This window comes from Diabrotica undecimpunctata, chromosome 6 (genome assembly GCF_040954645.1).
Source record: "Diabrotica undecimpunctata isolate CICGRU chromosome 6, icDiaUnde3, whole genome shotgun sequence".
Taxonomy (NCBI): domain Eukaryota; kingdom Metazoa; phylum Arthropoda; class Insecta; order Coleoptera; family Chrysomelidae; genus Diabrotica; species Diabrotica undecimpunctata.
In genome coordinates, this window is record NC_092808.1 from 47,377,703 (window position 1) to 47,403,796 (window position 26,094).

A 26,094-nucleotide genomic window follows, 5' to 3' on the forward strand; every position below is an offset into this window, starting at 1 on the left:
AGTTAATTAGAACTTATTCTATTATGATATTAGGATATTATTTTTGTTATTAGCGAAACGAAATCGAACACTATCAAAATGGTTACCAGTATAATAGTATTTATTGAAGATAAGACATTCTTCAAGATATTCTTCAGACACCACAATCAGTTTAAAATTTAAATAATGTGAAAATTATTGATAAACAAAAACGCTGTATGACCTTATACTTTTTATTTTGGCATCATAAGCCTGTTTGGGTCTTTGCCTGTCTGGCTATGTTGTTTCATTCAGACCTATCATGCGCTCTTCTCCTCCATTGTCTTACATTTACAGTTTTCAGGCCGTCTTCCACATGATCCAATTATCTCTTTAAGGGTCTTTTTTCGTCTTTCGTCTTTCTGTCGGCTTCCATTGTAATATTTCCTTTGTTGCCTCTGGACTTCTTGTTTTCAGACAAGTCGCAACCATGACAGCCTCTGACCTTTTACAAATCTTACAATATCGTTTTTCTTCTTTTAATTTATTAATTTCGTAGTTTCTTCTAATTTTCCAAGTGCAGCTCTTCTTTTGCACCGGATCATTTACTTTCTTCGAAATATTTTTAGTTGTTCTTGATTTTATTGTGTCATTATTGAATTCTCACATCCATAGGTTACTATGGGTCTAATTAATGTTCTACAACTAGTTATTTTGGAACTAAACTTAAACAGTTGGTTTATTACAAGTACTTAGCTATCAGATTTACATAATCTCAAGTAAGTTTTGCATTAGTCGCTTAATTTATATTTAAAATAATATAATCTAATTATGGATTGATATAAAATACTAAAAGACAAGCTTTATTGTCTGGAATAATTAACTGAAATAATTAAGACAAGCTTTTAGAGAAAAAGCATTAAAATGCAATAGAAGTAGAAAATAATATATATCTTACATGTTTATTGAAAGAGGGACAAACTACTTCAAATAAGTTGATAAATTTCATCGTCATCATCATAAGTGGCTTGACAATCCGTTGCGGATCTTGGCTTGCTCACAAAGAAGTCGCCAGTCCTGTCGATTCCTGGCAACTTCCCTCCATCTTCTAACCCTTAGAATCTGTAGGTCTTCTTCCACATCATCAATCCATCTCATTCGTGGTCGTCCTCTGCTTCTTGTGCCCTCTGGTTTTGAAAATGTTAATCTCTTCGTGTATTCGTGATCTGGCATCCTAGTAATGTGTCCAGCCCATCTAAGTCTCTGCACTATAACGAATTTTACAATATCTGGATCGGTGTATTACTGATATAGTTCAAAGTTGTATCTTCGACGCTATGGCCCATTTTCAGTTACGGCCCCAAAAATCTTTCTAAGAATTTTTCTCTCAAAAATACCAAGAAGTCTTTTATCATTTTGAGATAAGATCCACGTTTCAGCCCCATATATCAAAACCGGTCTTATTAAGGTCCTGTATATAATAAGCTTAGTTGATAAATTTGGATAGTGAAATTATTGTCAAAAGACAGACGATGATATAGAACAGTTCTATAAAGATGGACAACAAGCCCTGGATAATACACCGCATAGAGAAGATATTGTTGGAAAATCTGGACTCGGTTTAAGCAATGAGAGGGGTGCAGATTGGTGGTGTTATGTCAAAAGAACAGTCTGGTAGTTACAAACACTTACTTTAAATTAATTACCTAATCGTACATTCTACACCTGAAGATCGCCTACCGACAGTGACAGCAAAGTTTAGAAACCAGATAGATTATGTTTTAATAAACAAAAGTTTCAAAACTTCATTAAATCAGCAAAAACATACCCTGGAGCTGATGCTGCCACATACCATAATCCGGCTGTCGTAACATTCTATCTCCGATTCAAAAAACTAACTGCACGTTGCAATAAGAATTAAATGCAACGTTTATTTTTGAAAAATTTATTTGTAAGGGATCAGCATTCCAAAAAAAAAATAACGAAAAAATAAAGATAAATATTATCGATCCAAAAGAAGATTCGAAGAAGAAATGGGAAAGATTTAAAAACATACTGTTGAATCCAACGTAGAAGGTCCTAAAGAGAAAGAAAAATAGTAACACAACCAATTCATGGATGAATGATGAGATACTGCAATTGATGAAATAGAGAATATTGTAAAAGAACGTAGACATCGAAAAGTATAAAGGCATATTTGGTATAATTAGAAAGAAAATAAGAGAAGCCAAGAAAAACGGTAGTCAAGCAGTAAGTTTTACTCTGTCAAATATCTTCTTCCACGTCGATCAAACATAGTAATGCGGGTCTATTGTATCTTTATGCTTTGTTTTTAATCTGCTGTGTGACGAATATTACATCTGTATATATGACCTTTCCATACGAAACCCTTTTTGCTCATCTACTAAGTGTATGAGGTGATTTATTCGTTCTTGCAAAATTTTAAAAGTATCAGGTAGTATTTTTTAGCACGTTGATACGTGTCTGGTTATCAGACTGTTTGTTATCGCCCTTTTTTGAATAATAGCATTAGCTTGCTTGACCTACATTCGTCTGGTATTTTATTTTGTCTGATAATCCTTTTTAATTGATGTTGTCAGTTGATCCGTCATTGCCGCTTCACCATATTTCAACAATTCATTTGGTATCCTATCTTTACCTACAGCTTTTCTGTTCTTTAGTTTTTCAAGTGTTTTTTGTACTTCATGTTTGCTTATGCAAACTTCTTCGTTTATGGTAATTACTGAGGTTTGTGCAAGCGCCATATTTCTTTTTGTAAACCATAAAAATCATACTCCGTTTCTTTTGAGAAACATTATCAATGCTCGTTTTTAATTTTTTTTTTACAAGTTTATGTGTTTTATTTCTTATTCTCTGTCATATTCGTACGCTTGTTGTGGCTTGTTTGACATGTACTTTAGGTAAGCTTTTTTTCTTTCCTTGCATGTTTCATTCACCTTTGTATAGAACCAGGGACTTTTGTGCTTTAGGAGACCTGCTTTTGTATTTATCTTTAGTTGCTTCTTTAGTTAAATATATTTGCTCTAATTTTTGTTTTTTTTTTTGTATAAATACCTTGTTTTGTCGTCCGACACATTTTCAACTTTCAAACCACTGTAGAAGATTAAGTAGTTATTTAACATAGTTTGGCCTTTTCCATTTTTCTTTGTCTCTTGAAGTGCACAGATATCAATATTCTTCTCGTTAAGTTCTTTGGTTTTTTCTTGTTCTACTGTGGTTAGTGATTTTACGTTTCACGTACCTATTCGAAGAATATTTGTCGTGTTCCTTTTTCTCGCAATGGTCGTCATTGTTGAATCTGTCCTGTTCTGAGGCATAACCTTGTCTCTATAGGCATAGTATTTATAGTCCACCTATAGGGTGCTAACCTTGTTAAAGACTCTCTCCTTCTTTATCCGAGCTTGAGACCGACAAGAGTACTGATAACCTCCTCGGACTCAAACATGAATTGCAGTGATTTTTTTGTTCGCAATCAAAATAATGTTACAATTTGGGATTACTAATCATAAAAAACAAAAAATAAAAAAAAACCTTTTGGTTTTTTCAAAAATTGTAGTATCGCTAGTGATACTTTGGGTCTGGACTGAAAATAAAAAAATTAATATTCACTTATCATTTTTATTGATGAAATTTAGTAAAACAATTTCTATTGACACTACAAGATAAAAACCTTGCACCGGGCACATTTAACAAACGTCAGGTTATGGTATCCAGGATACCTGCATTTTGATCTTGATTTTTGGCTTTCATTAACGAATTCTGGGAGGTGTTTAGCTTCCTTTGACCGTAAGCGTTTTTTGAATATGTTTTTTGAATATGTTTTTTGGGAGTTTCTGCAGCAAAACAATCTTTCTTGTATTATAGCCAACTAGCTGCAGCACAAAAATCAATAAAGGCGTAAATACATCGTATTGTCTATTTATTTGTTCTACTGCTCATAGGGTACTTTGACATAATCCTATCGAGCAAATCTACTCCACCCATGCTTTCATTGTAGTGCTTAATCACTGATGGACGATTTATTTGATCATCACTGCTACACAATCCTAAAGGTGAGCTCCAAATGCTGATGAAGCCATATAGATTGGTTTGGAATAAAACCATTTTGTAACAGCTATTTTGTTGTCTTTGTTAACGAGCATATTGTGGGAGCCTCTTCCTGATTTTCTTAGATCTTTATCTGTCTTAAATGTTACATCAGTTTTTGGTATTCTATTTTTCATTAGTGTTCCTGTTACATAAAGCTTCCGTGAATGTAATGCATCAATCAATATTTTTGACGTAAAATATCTGTCAACAAAAATAGATATCCCTTCCCCCGACATCCAGCCGTTCTGGTGTAAGTACCAAGCTGGATTCAATAAATCTGCCTTTACCTTCATACATGTGAAAATCAAGTGGAATCCCCCCCGAGTCGTCATGACAAAATTCTTCAATCCTACAGGGTTAGGTTTTATTCGCACAAACTGTCTCATTAATACTTTTTCATGAAAGGGAATCATTTGCTCATAGATTGACACTTTTTCAGTTCTTTCGTTATTCAGACAAGCCCTTTGAATGTGATCCAACAATGGTCTTTCTTTCCAGAATCTATCATTTTCTTTAGTTTCCTTGGTTACAGAATCATCGTCAACGATTTTGAGTCGTGTTCGAATTGCAAAAAACAATTTCTTGACATATTGTCTGAAACTATTGGTACCCTGGTATTTTCCAGTTTTTTACTTCCTTCATATTTGTGTATAACGGCATGGATTCAAAAAAAAATGTTGTCGATGTATTTATTGAAGTAGTCAATAGGTTTTGAAATATTTTCGGGATTCAAAGGATCTTGCACAGAGGGTTGATATTGGGCAAATTGTGGTGTAAAATGTGTTGTCTTCCATTTTTTCCTGTCTTTTTAGGAATAGAATTTGCCGTGTTAGTCTCCTTTAAAAGCCGGGTTGCCAAGAGCATGTGATCATCCGAATCCTCGTCTGATATGTCACTGATTTCAACGTAATCGTCACTCCTTTCTTCCTCACTTTCAATAATTATTTCATTCTCATCCGGATTTCTAGGTTCATCCCATTCATCCCCATCATCATCATTGTCAGGAAAAAGAGAAAGATCCAAGAGTCATCTAAATTCACATTATCTGCGATTTCCTGAAGTTCAGTGAGCGGCCCTAAAAATAAACAAAATGTTTTAAAATAAACTACCGTTTAGGACCCAAGGTATCATCAATGATACCTTGTGTTTAGGGCCAAAGAACTATTGTACCTATCATCAATTTATCGCAATTTCAATTTAGTACCGTTTTTAACACTAAAATGCACTGATCATATACAGAAACATGCTAAATATTATGTACTATTATTAAGGATTTTTTTAGTGTCTGCCATGACGTATTTACTTACTCACAACAAAAGTCTGACTAACTCATTTCAATCGAGAAATATGCCAATTTTCGCAATTTTCTACGCGTAGTAGATGCTTAACACGGGCGATACTTACGGGCAGAATAACTGCGTTTGCCGTCGAATGGCAAAAATAATTTGTTGAACCGTAGTATCATAAAATGATATCTGGGGTCCGAGGAGGTTAAGCTACTCGGTCTACCTAACAGCACTGCTGGCGAAGTTTAAAGTGTTTTTAATACAGCGTGTAAGAATTAAAAATATAAAGCAAATAAATAAGATACAGCTGAAGAGCATAGTAAAAAGAATATTAAAATGAAAATATATTAGTTTGAGATTGGACTGGACCTTATGTTCCGCTTATGAAAATGTTCATTTCACCCCCAAACGGCGGTAAGTTCAACTATGCGTATTTGTCAATTGTAGAGTAACTTTTTTCCGTAAAACAGGATCATCCAGAGGAAAGAAACTTTACGTTTTAAGGATATAGATCCTTGTAAAAGTTTGGAGAGTTGTGTAGTCAGGATTGCTTCGAGTGTTTTTAAAAAAAAGCTGTAATTCTTTATTTCTCTGTTTTGTGGAAAGTTAAAGTAAGGATTATAAAGAACTACCATTTATAATTCGCCTCCTACAATTGCTTTGTTAAAAGTTGTGAAGTTTTATAAGAGTGATTTGTGTAGTTTTGTATTAATACTTGCTTTTATTTTGCAATAATTAAATTTTTTGGTTGAGTTTACCGAAAATGCAAGCTAATTATAGCTGCAACTGTCAAACATGGAACAAAAAATTTAGGTTTAGCAGTGTTTTTATATTATATAAGCTGCATGCTTCAAATATAAAGGGATAAAGCTTTATAAAAGTACATTTTAATTATATTATGTTATGAATTCTGCAATTTTTGATTTATATAAAAAAATAATGAATTAATATTTGTTTCTTTGAAGATTAATTGCAGTTAATTATTGGAATTTTTTTTTTTTTGCAATTGCCCTTTGATAGATTAGGTAATAGATTTGGCAATCGTCAAATCAGCAGTTGCCAGATTGCAACAGATGTTAGCAATTTATCTAGAAAGAGACAGATATTTACTCAGTATTGTTTGATATAAATTAAAAATTGCAGAATTTATAAAAAAGTATAATCAAAATGTACTTTTTAAAAGCTTTCTTTCTTTATATTTGAAGCATACAACATATACATTATAAAAACACCCCAACACTGCCAAACCGAAATATTTTATTTCATGGTTGACATTTGCGGCTATATTCAGCTTGTACTTTCGGTAAACTCATCGAGTTAGAATCTATGGAGAAGCTATGAGCATATTAATGTGTGTATTAAAAACGGCGTAGGTAGGCGTGGCTAACGATGATACCAATATGGCGGTGGGATCATGGCTGGACTCAATAATATTAAAACTACTATAAAAATATGACTAGTTATTCAGAAGATTTAATCATAATCTAAAAAAGTGCAATACATTTTTAATAAACTATGATTTATTTGTTCCGCGGTAAACACTAAAAACACGATATCTTATACATAAAGATAAATTAATACAGTCAAATACTATTAGTTTATTCTCTAAAGTACGGGCCATTACTTTGTTTACATATTTGTATACTAACCTGTAGAACGTTATTCCTGAAGATTTTTTATTAACATTGCTTCTGCTACTGCAACTTCGTTGAGAACAAGAAACCATTATTATGCACTATCACAATATAATGTTACAGTTTGTATTAAAGTATTATAAAACTAAAAATCAACGAAAATGTTCGAAAAACAACAAACGTAAACAAACATATACGATCTGTCAAAAGTGTCAAAACAATCTTAACAATATGGCCGAAGTGAGGTCGTTTTTAGTCACGTGATGCCCTCTCCATAGATTCTAACTCGATGGGTAAACTCAACCAATTTTGTTGCATAAATTGATTGATACATTGATACATTGCTTTGGTGATTTTCTTTATTTAATTTTGTTTATTGCACATATTGGCTACATTATAATATAGACAAATAATTATATTTTACTTGTAAACTAAATACAATCATCACTCAAGATTAGGAGATATATCAAACGAAAGTTCCAAGTTAAGGTTCCAAGTTTGTCATATCCTCAAATTTTCTTAGGGAGCTGTTCCTGATATAAGCGAAAAAAATCACTTCAGTGACCTAAAAAGCAATGTGCCCTTTATATTTGAATTATTTACAATGTTCTCTATTAAACGCGTGGTTGATTAAAGGGTGGTTATTTCAAATGACGCCCTAACTACAAATTACTATTTTTATTGCGATTAAGCCACACATTTACTTCAAAATTAGTTCACTTCGGAAATCGTTCTTAAAATACAAAACATAATAAATTAAACAAGTTTTATTTTTGTTAACCGATAAAAAAATTCTTCTAATATTTTCATTTTATCTGGCTCATTCATATTGACAATTCAGACATATATTATACATTTTAAAGTATGTAGATGATTTTAAAATGATATGGATTTTTGTGTTGCGTTGCTGGGACGACTTTATTGGAAAATAGTTCATCCTGGAAAGATTCATATAAGAATACCTGTGAGAAAAATCATGGCATGGGATTTGTTTTTAAAAAGACAACCACATGCAATGACAGTAAAATTATTTTGTTAGGGATCCCATAGTAAATCGGGAGGAAAAAAAACAGAAAAAAAATCTCATCATATTATTCCGACATGGCGAGTATTTGTCTTACATTTAGTTTACTCTCAATATTAACACCAAACTCTGATCTTATATGTATGTTATTTTAAAACATATATGATGTATCCTCGGAATGTTATTGACTTACTAATGGTGCTATTTTATTTTTATTAAGCTGAGGTTTTTCCTGGTTTTTCGTAATGATTTACTATAAGATCACTAACTGAAGAATTGAACTGTCATCATTCTTAAGTTAAAGTTAATTTCATGTAATCTAATAACAATAATAGTTCAACATCAAAAGATGATAAACATTTTAAAAGAAGCAGACCTGGATGACAAAGACCTCAGAATAATTTCAGAACTATACTGGAATCAGACCGCATACATGAAAATTAACGGAGAAGAAACAGATCACATAAAAATACTACGCGGAGTTAGACAGGGATGTATTCTATCGCCGTTGATATTTAATATGTACTCAGAAAAAATTTTTAACGAGGCTCTTTACGGAATAGACGAAGGCATCCTTCTAAATGGTGAAAGAGTAAACAATGTTAGATATGCCGACGACACCATGGTGATAGCAGATAGTTTAGAGGGACTTCAGAGGCTAATGGACAGAATAAACGAGTACAGTCAACAGTACGGACTAAACATTAATACCCACAAAACCAAACAAATGATTGTCAGCAAGGAGAATATAAATGGGGCTCATCTATACATTAATGGGACACAGATAGAGCGAGTAAAACAGTATTGCTACCTGGGAACTATTATAAACGAACAGTGGAGCAATGTACAGGAAATAAAGTGCCGCATAGGAAAGGCAAGAACGGTCTTTAACAAAATGAGCGCAATCTTCAAAAGTCACAACATATCCCTGGATACAAAAATGAGACATTTGAGATGCTATGTTTTCTCTGTGTTGTTGTACGGGGCGGAGGCATGGACGCTTACAGACACCACTATTAAAAAACTTGAAGCATTTGAGATGTGGCTTTATAGAAGAATGCTGAGAATATCATGGACAGCAAGGATCACGAACAAGGAAGTTCTAGAAAAAATGAAGAAGGAACCAGAGATTGTGTTTACGATCAAACGCATAAAATTGCAATATCTGGGACACGTTATGAGAAATCAGCACAGTTACTCCCTGCTGCAGTCTATATTGCAAGGTAAAGTCAAAGGTAAGCGGGGACCCGGTAGAAGGAGAATATCATGGCTGCGGAATTTAAGAACATGGTTTAAGAAAACCTCAACGGAGCTGTTTCGAGCCGCAGCGAGCAAGGTCATGATTGCCAATATGATTTCCAACATCCGAAACGGATAGGAACCAGAAGAAGAAGAATCTAATAAACTCTCTTTCAATAAAATCGTACCGTTACAATGGAAAAATTGTATACAGACAATGGATTTAACAATTATTTCAAGAACCTTTCATCTGCAGATGAATTAAATTATTATTTGATTTGGATGCTAAAAAGTCTTAAATCTAACAACAAATGAATATTCCAATCAGGCAACCACATGGCACGAGAGCTATTGCATTCAATGTTAAAACCAAATTACTTTCCATTTCAATAGAAAGTTGCCCTTATTGTTGTTAACACAAAACCAAAAAAGACCAAGCGGAAGTGTCTTGATATCACACAATTAGCATGTTCTATGCTATATCCAAAGTGTTTGGACGACTTTTTCTCAGAAGGCTAGTGACTAATTTTTACGACAGTAATATTTGCCAAATTATCCGTTTATGTTTACAAAACACATGATACCATCGAGCAAATTTATAGAGCAAAATAGAGAATTCATAGTGAAATTGGAAATTCGCTAAAAAATAAAAATTCCTGCACAGGTGAATAATGACTTAGTGTATTCCTAAGTGAGAGATGCAGTTAATTGTTGGTAGTATAATGCTGTATAACAGTCTTAATTTTGTTTTCATAGCTAATTTGCTTTTTCTTCCTGTGAGTTCTCTTATTGCGGCTCAGCCGCCTTACATGTAGTGTAAATGTTAGACCTTGATTCATTATAAGTTGCTATGGGTCTCTCCTGCACTGATAAGATCGCCTCGTGTGGTACTTAAGCTCTAGTTTCGTGTTCAGATAGAAATGGTCCTATCTAGACCCTGTATCTCCGGTCGCTTAGGTATGAGAAAATGTTGTCGAAAGCTTTGCTTACATCCTGGAATGTTGCTCCTATATATTTCTTGTCATTGAATCCAGCTGCTATGTACTCTGTAAGTCTGGGTACTTTTAATTCATATTAGCATTGCGTTTGTTATGTTCGTTAAATATACAACTGCTTTCGGCGAAAGATTCTTCAGAGCCCTGTTAGTAATTTTATCTGGACCAGATACTTTCCTTGGTGAACTTTTTCTGATCACTTATTTCTCTGTGGGACTTATTTATTCTTCTTGTTCTTTGGGCATTTCTAGTTTTATTTCTTTGACTTCTTTGACCTAAGTCTTTATCTTGGTGATAATTTAGTGTATACTCTCTATCAAGGGTCCTTCTCATTACCTCGGCATTCTCTTCTGCAGATTAGATCTCTTTCGTTTTCTCTCTGTAGTGGAGGAATGGGTTTACTATCGTTTCCTAAAGTTCGTTGGTGCTATTTCTTGCAAGTAATTGTCCTACTTTTGGCTTCTATGTTATATTAATGCCTTTTTACTTGTAGATTCTGTCGCTTTGCCCTATTTTTGTCTTGTTCTTCTGGCTCTTATTTGGCTCTGTTCTTTTCACTTACCATTTCTTTTATTTCCTGATTAATGTCTCTAAATTTTCCAATGTGAATTTTATAAGCTTCTTAAGTAATGCTATTTCTAAGTGCTTCTTTTATGATGTTTTCTAGTTCTAGGACTGTTTCCTCTTTTTGTAGGAATGTTTATAATTTCTTTGCTTACTAGTCGTTTGAAGTTTGACCACTTTGTTGTCTTTAAATATTAGATCACAATCTAATACGTTATTAGATCACGTTAAATACACCACGATCTATAGAAACCAAGCAATATAAGTTAGCGAAGCTATTTCTGATGTAAGATTTGCATACAAGATCAGACTACTTTGTCATTCTAATCGGCCATGGATTTGAATCTTTAGTAAACATAGAGAAACAGGTTAATAGTACAGTACAGTGAAATATTAAATTTTTAAATAAGTGTTATTTTTAACTTTTCTCATTTTTTTTAGACTTAGAATACTCATATTGGTTTACTGTTTATCTGTATTTATTTCTTCTTCTTTTTCATCCTTTTTATAAGCAATTCTGCTTGTTCATTGGCCGATTAATACCTCTATGGGAGGTTGTTACTCCATCTTTTGCGCGGTCGTCCGATACTTCTTCTGCCGATTGGTGACTTATCTCTTGGTATTTTGGCGACACGGGTCTCCTTAATTATGGTTATTCCATTCTTTTTTTTTCTATTTTGTGTACATTCATTTATTCACTGTACGTTACATTTTCTTCTAACGTCTTCACTCCTCCTTCGATCTCTCAGCGTATTTCCTGTAATTCTTCTCAGTACTCTCATCTCTGCCGTTTCTAGTAGCCTTTGCGTTGTGGCTGTGTCGGGTCTTGTTTCTGAGGCATATGTCATTATTGTCCTTACTCTGACTTTATAAATTTTTGACTTCATCTCAGTGTTATTGTGTCTGTTTCGCCAAATAGTATTAAGGCATCCTGCCAGTCTATTTGCTTTTTGTACTTGATCTCTCACTTCTTTGTCCAGGTCTCCATAGCTAGACAGTGTAATTCCCAGGTATTTTATTTCCATTACTTGTTTAATACTGATGCCTTCAATTTCTATTTTACATCTAGTTGGTTCTTTGCTGACAGCTCGTTACGACGTTTAGAGAGCTTTGAGATGTGGGTCTTTCGTCGTATGCTGAAAATTCCATGGACCGACCACGTTAGAAATGAAGAAGTTTTAAGGCGTATTAATAGAGAAAGTGAACTCACAGAAATTGTCAAGAAGCGTAAAACGTCTTATCTTGGACACATATTTAGACACGACAGGTATAACTTCCTTCAGCTTATTATAGAAGGAAAAATAGAAGGCAGACGCGGCCCGGGTAGACGACAAATGACCTGGCTGCGCAACATCAAAGATTCCGTCGTATCAGGAGTTCTTAGAGCGACTATGTAGCAGTTTTAAACGTGAAATTAAATCTTTTCCGTCAAGAGAAGTAGTTATAAAATAACTACGTACGGACGCTATGGCACCAGTTAAGAACAAATGGTTGAACTCCGAAGATTTCTTTGATCCGAAGATCATATAATTGCCCAAATATGTGCTTTATACAATTTTTAAAGCAAAATAGCCGATGAATGAACTGACACGGGAAATCTACAATTTCATTCCATGACATATCAATTTATTTATCTAGGCAAGAAACTTTTGCGAACTGATTTTTACTCACATAAAGTGAGTAAATACAAATGCAGTAAAGACAGTCAAGATTTGATTTCACGTTCAGAGCTTCTGCATAGTCGCTCTGAGGAGTCCTGATAGGATGAAATACAAATAAGCGAATAGTGGAAGCACTATATCACTATATAGTGGAAACAGTCAAATCTTGACTTTCTTTTCTGTATTATTATTTACTCACGTTTTGAGTACTTATAAGGAATCAGTTTGCAAAAGATTCTTGCCTTGACAAATTGATATGTTGTGAATGAAAATTGTAGATACCCATGTTAGTCAATTTATTAAAACCTAGGAAATCTAATTTCGACCATTAATTGTACATCATTGATTATATGTAGCTATACTATTATATATCTTACTTGGGTTCTCGGTTACTTACCATTTTATTTTAAAAAAATTTCAAGCAATCATTAAAGATAATTATTAACCATAGTTCTAAGACTATGTCATCCTTATACAGTGCTACTCAAAAGTCCGTTTCCCCCTCGTATCTTTTGAACGGTTATTGTTGTAATAGTGAAGTTTGGAGGAAGGTAATAAACAGACGTCATAGCAGGTGAAGTAATAGTGACAGATAACGTTACAGCGCCACTGTGACAGATAATTTTTAACGAGACCTTATAGCAAGTTTTACCTCGTTTGAAAGGTATTGAAAATACCTATTCAGCCATAATAATGTTGTTTGAGTTTAAGCTCATTTTGATGAATAAATTAAATAAATATTAAAATTGTAGCTTCTCATTTAATTAATAAATATTTTACAACCAGTTCTTATAGCAAGTGTTCAAAATGTGCTCTATCTACTTCCTGACAGTAATGCATCCTATTTTTAAACTCTTCGCGTACTCGTTCAAATGTGTCGGGGGAAATTGCCCTACATGCTTTAACAATTCGTTGTTTCAAAATGTCAATATTGTTGGGTGCTGTAGCGTAAACTTTAGATTTTAAGTATTCCCACAGAAAAAATTCTAATGGTGTAAGGTCCGGTGACCGAGCTGGCCATTCTATCGTTCCTCGTCTTCCAATCTATCTACCATGATATTCCTCATCTAGGTAACGTCTGACTGCACCATAATGGTGTGCAGGAGCACCATCTTGTTGAAACGTTATTTCCAAGTTCACCAAAATCCCAAAATACCTGCCTAAATATTTTTTTTTTTTTTTGGTAATTGAGTAGAAAGTACTTTCGTCACTAAAACAAATTGTTTCTATGTAATCAGGCTGTTGGTTAATTTTATTGGACATATTTTTACAAAATTCTAGTCTTCGATCGGAGTCATCATCTGAAAGTTGGTGCACAATTTTTAATTTGTATGGATAAAATTTGTTTTCAGCCAACACTCGGTGTACTGTCTTTTGACTGATTCCATAGATAGATGCAACTTGGGCTGTCGAAGAAGTAGGGTTTACTACCATTTCTGAAATTATGTCAATTTTTTTGTCATCACTAATTGTTGGTCGACCAGATCGTTTGACATCTTGAATACTACCTGTTTGCTTAAACTTCCGAAGAAGCTTCCTCAAATAAGCTCTCGATGTAGGGCGATCGGGATTCCTCTGATTAAAAAGACGTTCCGCTACATGGAAATTATTTCCACATTCACCAATGATTAACACAGCTGCTACTTTGTCGGCTACAGTACCATTCTGCCTTTGTAAAAATTTAAACGACTCGTTTAACAATAATTAAACTGAATATTAACTAAGAACAACTAACTAAATACAACTTGACTAAACTTGAATTGACTAAACTAAGCAGAATTAATATGATTGAATATGTATATTAAAATAATTGTAGTTTCGCATTTAATTGATAAATATTCTAACGTTCGCCTCTGGTTAATTGTCAAAAAAGTTGACGTTGACGTAAACACAATTAGAGAATTGAAAAAGGTCAACTTTTTGACAAATTACCAGATTTTAATATTTATTAATTAAATGCGAAACTACAATTTTAGTATTTATTTAATTTATTCATCAAAATGAGCTTAAATTCAAATAAAATTAGTATTGTTGAATAGGTCCTATTTAAAGTTATCTGTCACAGTGGCGCTGTAATGTCATCTGTCACATTAAGTCACTTGTTATGACTATGGTTTGTTTTTTAACCAGGAGGAGTAAACTAAAAAGACAGGTTCACACCCAAGAAAGTTACTAGGAAAGTCACCAAATACATCTTCTTTTTTGGTTGATTATCTCGGCATTGCGGTAATCCAGTAATCAGTATCGGACAACTAAAATAGGAATATAATACCTATAGCATTTATTATTTTCATATTTTTTAATATGATATTTCCTATTTTTCGACTTCTCTTCAAGTATCTACAAAATAATAAAATGTACATTTGAATAAAGCTCTTTATCTTCTAAATGATTGCCTAACTCAGACAAAATATGAAGATTTTTTGACTTTTTACGTTTTATTTACTATACAGATATTTGTGGCTAACCCATATTTACTAACTTAAAATTGATTTGCTTCAAGAATTTAAATAATAATGAACGACACATATTTGGAAGATCTGGGCGGTTGTTAATTTCACTTAAAATTTTATTTAAAGTGGGCATTTTATTCTTGAAAAAGAAGCTGTATACTATCTGTCGTACAGATGTTTTAACTCTTTCATCGTATGTTGCAAGGATAGAAGGTCGATCGCCAATATTTTTAGGACATCTTAATGTTCCAGTCTCCTTATATTCCTTAATTGTTCTGTAAATAGTTGAATTCGCAACACCTAAAATTAGCACATTACTTTAGTAAGTCTTGATTTTAACAATAACTATTCTGCAAAACTAACCTGTTACCTGTTTTATTTTTGCTACCATGGCTGTTATTTTTATTCCAGGATTATCAATTTTTATTTGTTTGTACATGTTTATAATGCATTGTTTTTCATTGGATGATAAATGACCCAAATCTACTCGGCGTTTTTTAATTAATAGCACTATACGTCGCTAAATAGTTGTGAAGAGAACTGTTTTTTATATAAATGCAAATGAAAAATCTATAAATTAAAGGAATAATGCAGAAAATATAAAAAATCGTCGATATAAATTTTGAATTTTAAAATTTTACAAATATCATTAGTGTCAAACTGTCATAATTTAGTGGAGTAAACTTGCCTGCGGTTGGACCAATTAGAAAGAAGCATTACGGAGCGGTAAATTTGAATTACTGCTCCTGATTAAAAAACAAACTATAGTTAAGAAGCACACGTCTGTTTATTACCTCCCTCCAAATTTCACTATTATTGGTATAACCGTTTAAAAGATACGAGGGAGAAACGGACTTTTGACTAGCACTTTATAAGCCATAAGTTAGTATAATACCATGACTCATCCTAACCTTTAAACAAAATATTTAAACATCAAAACGAACAGTACGAGCACAAGTCGTTAAAGCGCTCAAAAATTTTGCTTATCCGGATCCATGAGTTTTGATCACGATTGAAAAGGCCTGCATAGAAGTTTTCACAAAATTTATATAAATTATTTTGTTTAGACATGTAACACAATAATTAACAGTACTCTTTAAGAATATTTTCGAACTTGCGCAATATATACCATTTTTTATTTATACACATTCTCTGTTTTTAGTTATTCCTGTCTGTCGCCCTGGACAGCCGAAGGTATTCGGAGTGGCGAGACACGAAATAGCTCGAATCGTCTGCGAATTAGAAGGTAATCCGAACGATATTCAATTTGTGTGGAAATTTAACAATTCTGCCGATATGATCGACATTCCTTATAGCCAAATCCAGTCGGAAAAGGGGCGCAGCATAGCATCTTATAAACCAGTGAGTGAATTAGATTACGGCACTCTGTTGTGTTGGGGTAAGAACGAGATCGGAATGCAAAAGGAGCCCTGTGTATTTTATATTAACCCGGCGGGTAAGTACACTAATAGTGAATAAGATATAATACATATTCTTTTTGCCTAATATTAGGCAAAAATTAATATTGTGAAACAAATAATAAATATAAGAATAATAGGAGAGAATCAATTCCGACTTTGCCAAAGTATACCAAAAGGTATAACTTTAAAGATAGGTAAAAGTAAATTTCACTTCAGTTTACTTTCATTTGGTGTTACTTCTTGCTTATTTTTGATATCTCAGCATTTCTAAATGTATGCTTTTTATTGGTCTGGGTCTGTCCCCAGACCAATTTAGATTTTGACTAAGCGAAAAGCTCAGGTTTTGTTCGGAAAAATATGCCCATGAGATTTTTTTGCATAATCAGTTCATGACATAACCCAAAATAAGGTTCAAGAGGTCGCTCAGGCGAAAAGTTGTTCAAATTTTTTTAAACAATTTTTTTTTAAACAAATTATTACAATCAATTGTTTCGGACCGGCTATTTTTTTTTATTTTTTGGATCAATCTGAACAAAATAAGTATATTTTAGTTTTTTTTTGTAGACTTAATCGTTTTCGAGTTATAAATAATTTAAAACTGAAAAAAACGCAAAATTACAATTTTTTAAGGCCCAAAATCACAAGTAAAAAACACTATTTTTAAATTGACCAAGAACCTAAATTAATTTCAAACATTGTTCTATCATTTTCCGATGAGTATTTTGGGCCTATTTCATTTTAAATTATTGTTTTTTAAGCGTTAATGAAGTGCTTATGACAAGACGAGCGCTGCGAGTGCGCGGCGCCTTGTATAAGAGAGAGAAATAAGATCTAGGGCATACATTTTTTCTGGTTTAAATTATCACTGTACAAATTGGCGCCCGCCCTGCTATGTGCGTTTTATTATCAATTAAAAAATAATGGTTTAATAGTTATTTATGCACCATAGGTGTTATTAAGATGATTACGTCCGGAGAGCTACCTAATTCAGCCAGAGAACCTCTGGCCCGAGGGATTGATGTTGCTCGATGTGCGTAATCATCCGGTAATACCAGTGGTACTTACACGATTTTAGTTCTTACTTCATATATATATATATATATATATATATATATATATATATATATATATATATATATATATATATATTTCAAATTTTATATATTTTTTTCCTTGAACTGGTACACATTAATAAAACTCCTGAACCTATCAATTATAAGACAGACACCAACCATTTAAGTAATATCTACTGCAACATACTAAACAATATATGATATGATAGATCTTAACCTTTAAAAACAAACTGAGTAATTCTCTAGTAACTCTACCTATAATTTTATTCTATTCCTAAATATATCAATATTACAATAACTGACTACATACCATCAATTACATTTTATAGATCAATTTACCATGTTCCTGATTCTTTCCCAATTCTCTACTATTAATTCCATCTTTCCACTTTATAATATGGATAATACTGTCATAATAATTCACTTCAAAGGGTGTTTCAAAGTCGAATTTGACTGGCATAGCGTCTATCGGAATGTCCTTAGAATCCAATGGAATTTCTTCTAAGATTTTCAGGTGGCCAACTAGATCTCCAGGTTTCATTATTTGTGTCTGTCGCAGTTTTAAGGAGGTAGTTACTGCCTCCCTCCTTATGCAAAACTGCAAGGGAGGAAGGTTCAGCATCGCCTCTAAAGCTGCAGTGGGACATGTTGACATTGTCCCTATGATTCCCAGACAAGCTAGCCGCTGCACTTTTTGCAGCTTGGCGTTAGCTGTTGTGTGTTGTGTTTTTGGCCTCCATACGAATGATGCGTATGTGATCATGGGCCTAATTATTGTTTTATATGACCAGAGAGTCATTTTCGGTTGTAGGCCCCAAGTCTTTCCAAACGTCTTGCGGCAGGTCCAACTTGTCACCAAAGCTCTGGATAAATTTTTTTCAATATGACTATTCCAGGTGACTTTTTGATCTAGGGTTACCCCCAGATATTTTACTTCCTTGGAATAGTCTAATGTGATGCCATTCATATTTAGAGCCTGTAAATTGTATTTACGTCTCCTTGTGAAAGGTATCAAAGTGGTTTTACTGGGGTTGACATTTAAGCCCTCTTTCGAGCACCAACTTTTAATTTCGTTAAGAGCAGTTTGCATGAGACTAGATATAGTCTGGTCATGCTTGCCTCTAATTGTAACAACTAGGTTATCTGCGTAACCTTGGGTTATAAAACCAGAATCCATTGTATTAGTGAGACTTCAATGCTCCTCTTTACTAGTGCTCTTTTTATGGATTCAAATGAGGTATTATCGAATGCTCCCTCTATGTCAATGAAAGCGCAAAGAGCTATTTCTTTTGCCACTATTGTCTTTTCAATTCTTTCGACTAGCGAATTCAGAGCATTTATAGTGGATTTGCCAGTCTGGTAGGCAAACTGATGTTTGTGAAGTGGTTTCCTCGCTAATGTTTCGCTTCTTATGTAGTAATCTACTAGTTTCTCCATTGTTTTTAGGAGAAAGGAGGTCAGGCATATAGGACGATAAAACTTCGCTTCGTCTGTAGGACGTTTCCCCGCCTTTGTTATAAAAACCACCTTTGCGTCCCTCCAAGTTTTTGGAATGTGACCTAACACCAGGCTTGCTATGAAAAGCCGCTGTAGAAGCCTTTTTGGAGTAAAGCAGGAAATATTCCGTCCTTACTAGGGGATTTAAAAGGTTTAAAGCTTTTAACGGCCCATTCGATTTTATTTTGTGTCAAGATTTTTTCCGCTAGTTGCCTGCTGGATCTGTTGAGGCCCCTTGGAGCCTCTGCCAGCTGCATACTTTGCGGTTCATCTTCTTGTATTTGTTGAGAGCCAGGAAAATGGGTCAATAACAGTTCTCTAATAGTTTCCGTTAGACTCTCAGTATATCACCATTCGGCTTTTTGATCAGTCCGATTTCATTTGTGTGGTCTTTTGAGAGAACCTTTTGGAGTCGTTGTGCAGGGGCTAATTCTGTTATCCCTTTGCACATTTTTCTCCACGAGATATATAATCACAAGCGTTGTTTTCGGTGCGAATCATCATTCCAATGGTTTTTTTCAACATGAAGCGACGTCAACCGCTGACTCAATTAGATATAGAAAAGTTCGCCAACAATTTTTATTCTGATTCAGAATTAGATGATGTTGAAGATCCATTTGCCAATAGTGATAATTCTAAAGATGCAAACTATACAGATAGTGAAGTTTCTATTGATCGATATCCTTCTGGCAGCTATTCTGAAGAATCAGATTTCGAAATCATTCAATCTGAAGATGAAATAAATAATCAAGAAACTTTAGAACGTGAAGATAATGTAAACAATGAAGAAATGATAGATACAGTGACTGAAAATAGTAATGAAAAGCCAGACAATAAAGGTGAAAATGTAGAACAAAGTAGCAAAAAAAGTGAGGAAAGGGATGAAAAAATATTTTGGTATGATATTCCAAACCATTTTGAACCCAAATTTCCAACCATTCCTCCTAAAAATGTTTCTGTAATTCACAGAGAAATTGTTCATACTTTTAGTCCGTTACAAGTCTTCAAGACGATATTTCTCCCAAGTTCTCTTGAATGGCTATTGGTCTTAACGGAAGTGGCATCTGACATATGACAACTTGGATGGGCAGTCACAATGATGGTGATGTGGTCTGCACATTTCAAAATTCTATGAAACTGAACATTGACAAAGGTTCAACTGACACTACTATAGGAAGTCAACTGATGAAATGTAAAATTATATAGATTACTTTATGTAGATTGCAAATCCAGATCTTACGCTCAAACTTGTCAGTGATAATTTGCGTGTTAGTTTGGGGGCAACTGAAGTGAACATAGAGTGTGAATGTAAGAAATAGACTAAACAATCTATTAGATAGTGGGTGGTTGACTACAATAAAAAGGTCTACCAAGCACTACCAATACAGTGGAAAAGAAGAAATCAAACTTATGAAAGTTAATTAATTTTCCTTCAGTTGAATAAACGTTTCTTGGCTTATTTTAGACGCTCCTGAAGATGCTCTAGGAGCTGAGTACTTGGGCAAGATTTAATTAAATTTTTGCCTCAATATCTGCCTTTTATTTGATTAAAATTCAGTTATTTTATGTGGCCTAAAAACTTTTAGCTATATAATGACATACTTTACTTCTTTATTTGTCATTCAATGGGATTCTTTAGATAGATATTTCCTATTTCTACCAATTCTGTACATCTGTATAAACTCCTGAATGCAATGTATGTGTACCGAAGTTAAACTATTCAAAATGTTCATAGAAAGTTTTTATGAAATCATTAAATGGCTGTGCTGTGCTTTAATCGCCGTTATGTATTTTTAACTCGATTTAGTTTTTGATTGATATCCCTGGTTTAAGCTGATAATTTCTGACACATATCCAATTGATAGCCGCTGAAACCTGGTGCAAAATATAATTTGGTTTTTATTGCTTAAATTACGGTGCGGCAGACGTGTTCTGTCGCTCTGTTTTCATTGGCGTAATTTTATTTTGACGCGCTCGGTTACAATATTTCTAATATAATGGATATTCGACATTTTCATCACATTTTCACATTCGATGACATTTATTCATATATAAAATACGTTCTCGAAAAAAGTACCCGTGAGTTCTGTCATGTTCAAACCTTGTAGCAAAAATAATGGCGGTGGAATCGAAAATACTTTGTTCCGTAAATCGGCGCTGTTACATAAATTCGTTTATTTTATTTGATGCATTTTTAATTAATATTTTTGTAGGTTTTAGCAATAAAATAACACTTTTTATATTTTTATTATTCACAAAAAATATATAAAGGAAAATAACAAACTATAATTATCATTGTAATAATAGGCACAAGGAAACGTCGTGTATAATGGTTAAAACGTAAAGTATTAATAGAATAGTAAAAATCCATATTTTACTGAATTATTACTTTTTTACGTATATAGACATATCATAAGTAATGCCAGAATCAAACTTTACTTAAAACTCATCCACAATTTAGTACAACACATGTGAAGACCATGTGAATTTTTAGCTTTTAAATGAATATAGAATTAGTTCAGTGCAGTGGTTAAATGTAGATTTAATAGTAAATAGATTATGAGATTTAAATAAAAATAGATTATTAACAAAAAGATATTCTGCAAAACTTTATCTTGGCTGTAGAAGATAATTTATTAAACATTTATAAATGGACCAAGAACCAAGGTTAGATAAAAACTGTTTGAATTGGAAAAACATAGAAAAAACGCGAAAATGCAAAAAATCTATAAATTAACAGAGATAACTAAATCAGGTAATTTTATGACAAATGAACTACTAGATAGCGTTTTTCATTACAAATAGTTAAAAAAAATTCCTTATTGCATAATAAGGTACAGTGATAATAGTGCAGAATACGACGGTTTTCTGCTCAGAATTCGTATTATTCGATCATATATATATATATATATATATATATATATATATATATATATATATATATATATATATATATATATATATACATATATATATATATATATATACATATATATATATATAATATATATATACACATACATATATATATATATACATATATATATATATATATATATATATATATATATATATATATATATAATATATATACACATACATATATATATATATATATGTGTGTGTGTGTGTGTGTGTATTTAAAAAAAATTTGACAGTAGGTAGAAAATATCCTAAAGATTAAAATCTACGCCATGCTAATGCTTTTTCTTTGGTCGTGGTTATCACCCAAAAATGTTCCTTAAAGTTTGTTTGAAAAGTCATTACACTACCGAGCATAAAATTAGGGTCACCCCGTAATTTGAATTTATTTTAGAAATTACTATTCTGTTTTAACTATTTTCGGTTGTAACATAGTTTACTAATGGATTTCTTGAAAAAAAAATTGTTGTCGTTGTTGTTTCGACAAGCGTTTGAGATAAAAAGGGCCTAATTCCTAAAAACCGTTATCAGCACAGTTTTTGTTTCTATGGTTTTAACGTCAATTGTAAATTGTTTGTGTATTGTTATCACTGTCAGTGTATTGCAATGAGCATAAATTCTGTTGTGGCGGCAAGAATTGTGGCGGCGTTAGAAGATGGCCACGGTCAGCGCGAAACTGCGAGAAATGTTGGTGTATCTCGAGTGTGCAACGACTATGGCAACGGTACGAAGAGACCGGTCTGCTTACTCGAAGACCTGGTTCAGGTCGAGGCAGGATTACAACAGCTAGAGATGACCGCTTTGTCGTTTCTAGTGCTTTGAGAAACCGAACGGTCATGGCAGTTTCTCTTCGAAATCATCTGCAAGAAGTGAGAAATGTAAACATAAGTGAATGGACAGTTAGGAGACGACTTCATGCTGCTGGTTTATCTTCTCGAACTAGAGTAACTGGACCGCCGCTTTCCCGTGAACACCGAATTGCCAGATTGGTCACAGATTCTGGAAGACCATGTTTTACCGTTTATGGTTATTCTTGGAGACGACGCAACATTTATGCATGATAATGCACGGTCCCACACTGCTAGGAGAGTTACTGAGTATCTTGACGAGGTTCAAATCACACGATTTGTTTGGCCTGCTCGCAGTCCAGATATCAATCCCATAGAACATGTTTGGGATGAGATGAAGAGACGTTTACGGAGTCATGTGCCGGCCCCCAAAAATTCGAGAGAGCTTCGCGACATATTGGTGCCAGAATGGAATAATCTTTCGCAGAATGTGATCCAAAATCTGATCCAAAACATGCCTCGTCGATTGCAAGCTGTTATCACTGCCAGAGGAGGGAATACTCGCTACTGAAGTTCTTAAAATTTCTTTTTTTTTAACAAAAAGCACATCAATTAAAATTGTCCCTTTTCAATATTTAGCATATCAAAAGAAAATGCTTCATTTCCATTACTTTTAATAAACTTTAAACGACAAAAACGTTGTTTTCTTTAAGCAATCCGTTAGTAAACTATGTTACAACCGAAAATAGTTAAAACAGAATAATAATTTCTAAAATAAATTCAAATTACAGGGTGACCCTAATTTTATGCTCGTTAGTGTATTTTTAGAGTAATTCGTCACTGAAAGTTTACAAATTACACTGCAAAAAGGCATGTTTTTAAACGGTTTTTCGCGATTAACTGCAAAAAATTTACATGTCGAGAAAACTGCTAGGAGTTATAGGTGTTAGAAAGTAGACTTTTGTTCGCCAAATACAAAAATCCAAACATTGTATGTTGAAAAATCGGAAAATGGAAAAAAAAGTTTTTCATGAAAAACCTATTAAAAATTTTTTTAAGATCTTAAAAGAACCTTAATAATAACTACTAGTAAAAATAATTTGCATAAAAATTAAGGTAAGTTATAACTAAAATAAAGTCTGCTTATATTTTTTGTGGCGCAAAAAGTAAAAAACTTACCCCTGTCAAAACCATCCTGGTTGAAAATGTTTCGTTTCTGATTTACAACTAAAAAAGATACAGAAAAAATGCTGTAATATAAAAAAACAGCTTGTTTTTACTAAAGATATGTAATTTCTTTTATTTTTATAGACTGAAAATTAAACTAGATATGATTATTTAAATAAATATAAATAAATATAAATCGTTCCCAAGGCGAAGAACTCCATGGTTTTATACAGTAGTGAAGGAAAAATGTAAAGAAAAGAAAAAAGCTTACGTGAAAAACATGTCAACTAAAACACAAGAGGCATACCATAATTACAAGACAATTAGAAACGAAATACACAGAAATGGAACATGACTTTTACTGTCTGCAAAAGGAAATATGCCGCTTTATAAGTGGTCAAAGAATGGAGGTAAAGGAACTAATAGAACCAAAACACATAGAAAAGGATACGTGGATTGACTACCTAAAAAAGCTATATCCAGAGGAAGAACAAACGACGCTAAAACCGTAAATACCAGAAATTACCACAAATAAAGAATTTAGTATAAATGTACAGGAAGTTTGTAAAATACTTGAAAAGCTAGAGAACAGAAAAGCAGCAGGTAAAGACGGGATACCAAATAAACTACTGAAATATTGTGGAGCAGCCATGACAGAACAATTAACAACATTAATTAATTAAATTATCAAATACAATAAAATACCGGAGGAATGGAGAACGAGCGAACTAATTTTACTATTCAAAACAGGAGATAAAAGACAGCCAGAAACCTACAGAGGTATAAACTTGTTAAATACTACCCTAAAACTAAAATGTTACAAGTAATAATAAATCAGAGGATAAGTTTAGCAGATGAACAGCAAGGTTTTCGTAGTGGAAGATCCTGTACAGATGCAATATTCTTTATAAAGCAAATTACCGAGAAATCAATAGAGTATAATAGACCAGCATTTATGTGTGTGATTGACCTAAAGATAGCGTTTGACAAAGACTCACAGATGTAATCCATCTTCTGTATAATAGAGAAGTTCCCCTAAACATTATAAAAACTATCAAAAACATCTACCAAAATAACAAAATGGAAGTCAAAATAAATGGACAACTTACAGAACCTATAGAAATAGGCAGCGGAATAAGACAAGAAGACTTATTAACAAAAGCGTTAACAAATGAAGAGGATACAGAATGGGAAAGAAAGAAATCAAAATACTCTGTTACGCAGACGACGCAATATTGATAGCCCAAGATGAAGATGAAGGCAAATACTGATCCAGAGATTTAACATAAGAACAAAAGAATTTAATATGACAATCTCATCTCAGAAAACTAAAAAAATAATAGTAGTCAGCAAAGAACCAACCAGATGTAAAATAGAAACTGACGGCAACAGTATTGAACGAGTAATGGAAATAAAATATCTGGGAACTGTGGAAACCAGCTGTGGAGACCTGGACAAAGAAGTGAGAGTTCAAGTACAAAAAGCAAGTAGACTGGCAGGATGCCTTAATAACACTATATAGCGAAACAGACACATGAACACTGAGATGAAGTCAAGACTTCATAAAGCCAGTGTAAGACCAATAATGTGATGTGTAAGAAGATGATTATTTAAAGGTTCTATTCGCATGCGTTTAGCACCACCTTCAAGCCCTTTCAGCGCAATAGTTTTAAAACGAAGAGCTTGAAAGTAATTTATGATACACCACCCATTATAAACAATAAAACATTGTTTTAACCAACCCGTTAGCTTAAAAACTAAAGGAGTTATGAATAAAAAAATAAAAAAAATTTTTTCAAATTTTGGAGCACATGTATTGGACCATTCATGAATCTAACATTGACCGGCACAGTATATTGTTATATTATTATAAGTCTAATTTTCTGTTTTTATTTATTACTGAAGGATCTATTTATAACACTCACAAATTTATTAAAGTCTTTATTACTAATTTATCTTACACTTAATAATTTATTATAATACGTGCGTTACATTTTAAGACGCGGCGCGATCTTCAAAAAAACTAACTCCCCCTAAATAAAATGTCCCATTATATATATATATATATATATATATATATATATATATATAATTCCGTTATCTAGAAGGATCTGGCGATGAATCGATGACCTTCCACCCATTAGACGACAATGTGACTCATGGACTGGTCTTTAGGCGAAGGGACTAGAGATTTCTGCCGGCAGGCAAACAGGTCTTTCAACTGGGCACCGAAATGACTAGAATAAAAAAGAATTAGTCATAATATATTTACAGTTTTATACGCCATAATATTTATTATCGT

General features: G+C 33.1%; 1 protein-coding gene across 1 annotated transcript in view; it reads left to right on the forward strand.

Annotated features, from left to right (window-relative positions):
• LOC140444330 (protein turtle homolog B-like) overlaps nt 1–26,094 on the forward strand; it is a 984,236-nt gene that overhangs the window by 887,534 nt on the left and 70,608 nt on the right. Inside the window, exon 10 of the mRNA XM_072536081.1 lies at nt 16,087–16,380. Within this exon, the coding sequence (XP_072392182.1) occupies nt 16,087–16,380 (294 nt within the window). The remainder of the gene's footprint in view (nt 1–16,086; nt 16,381–26,094) is intronic.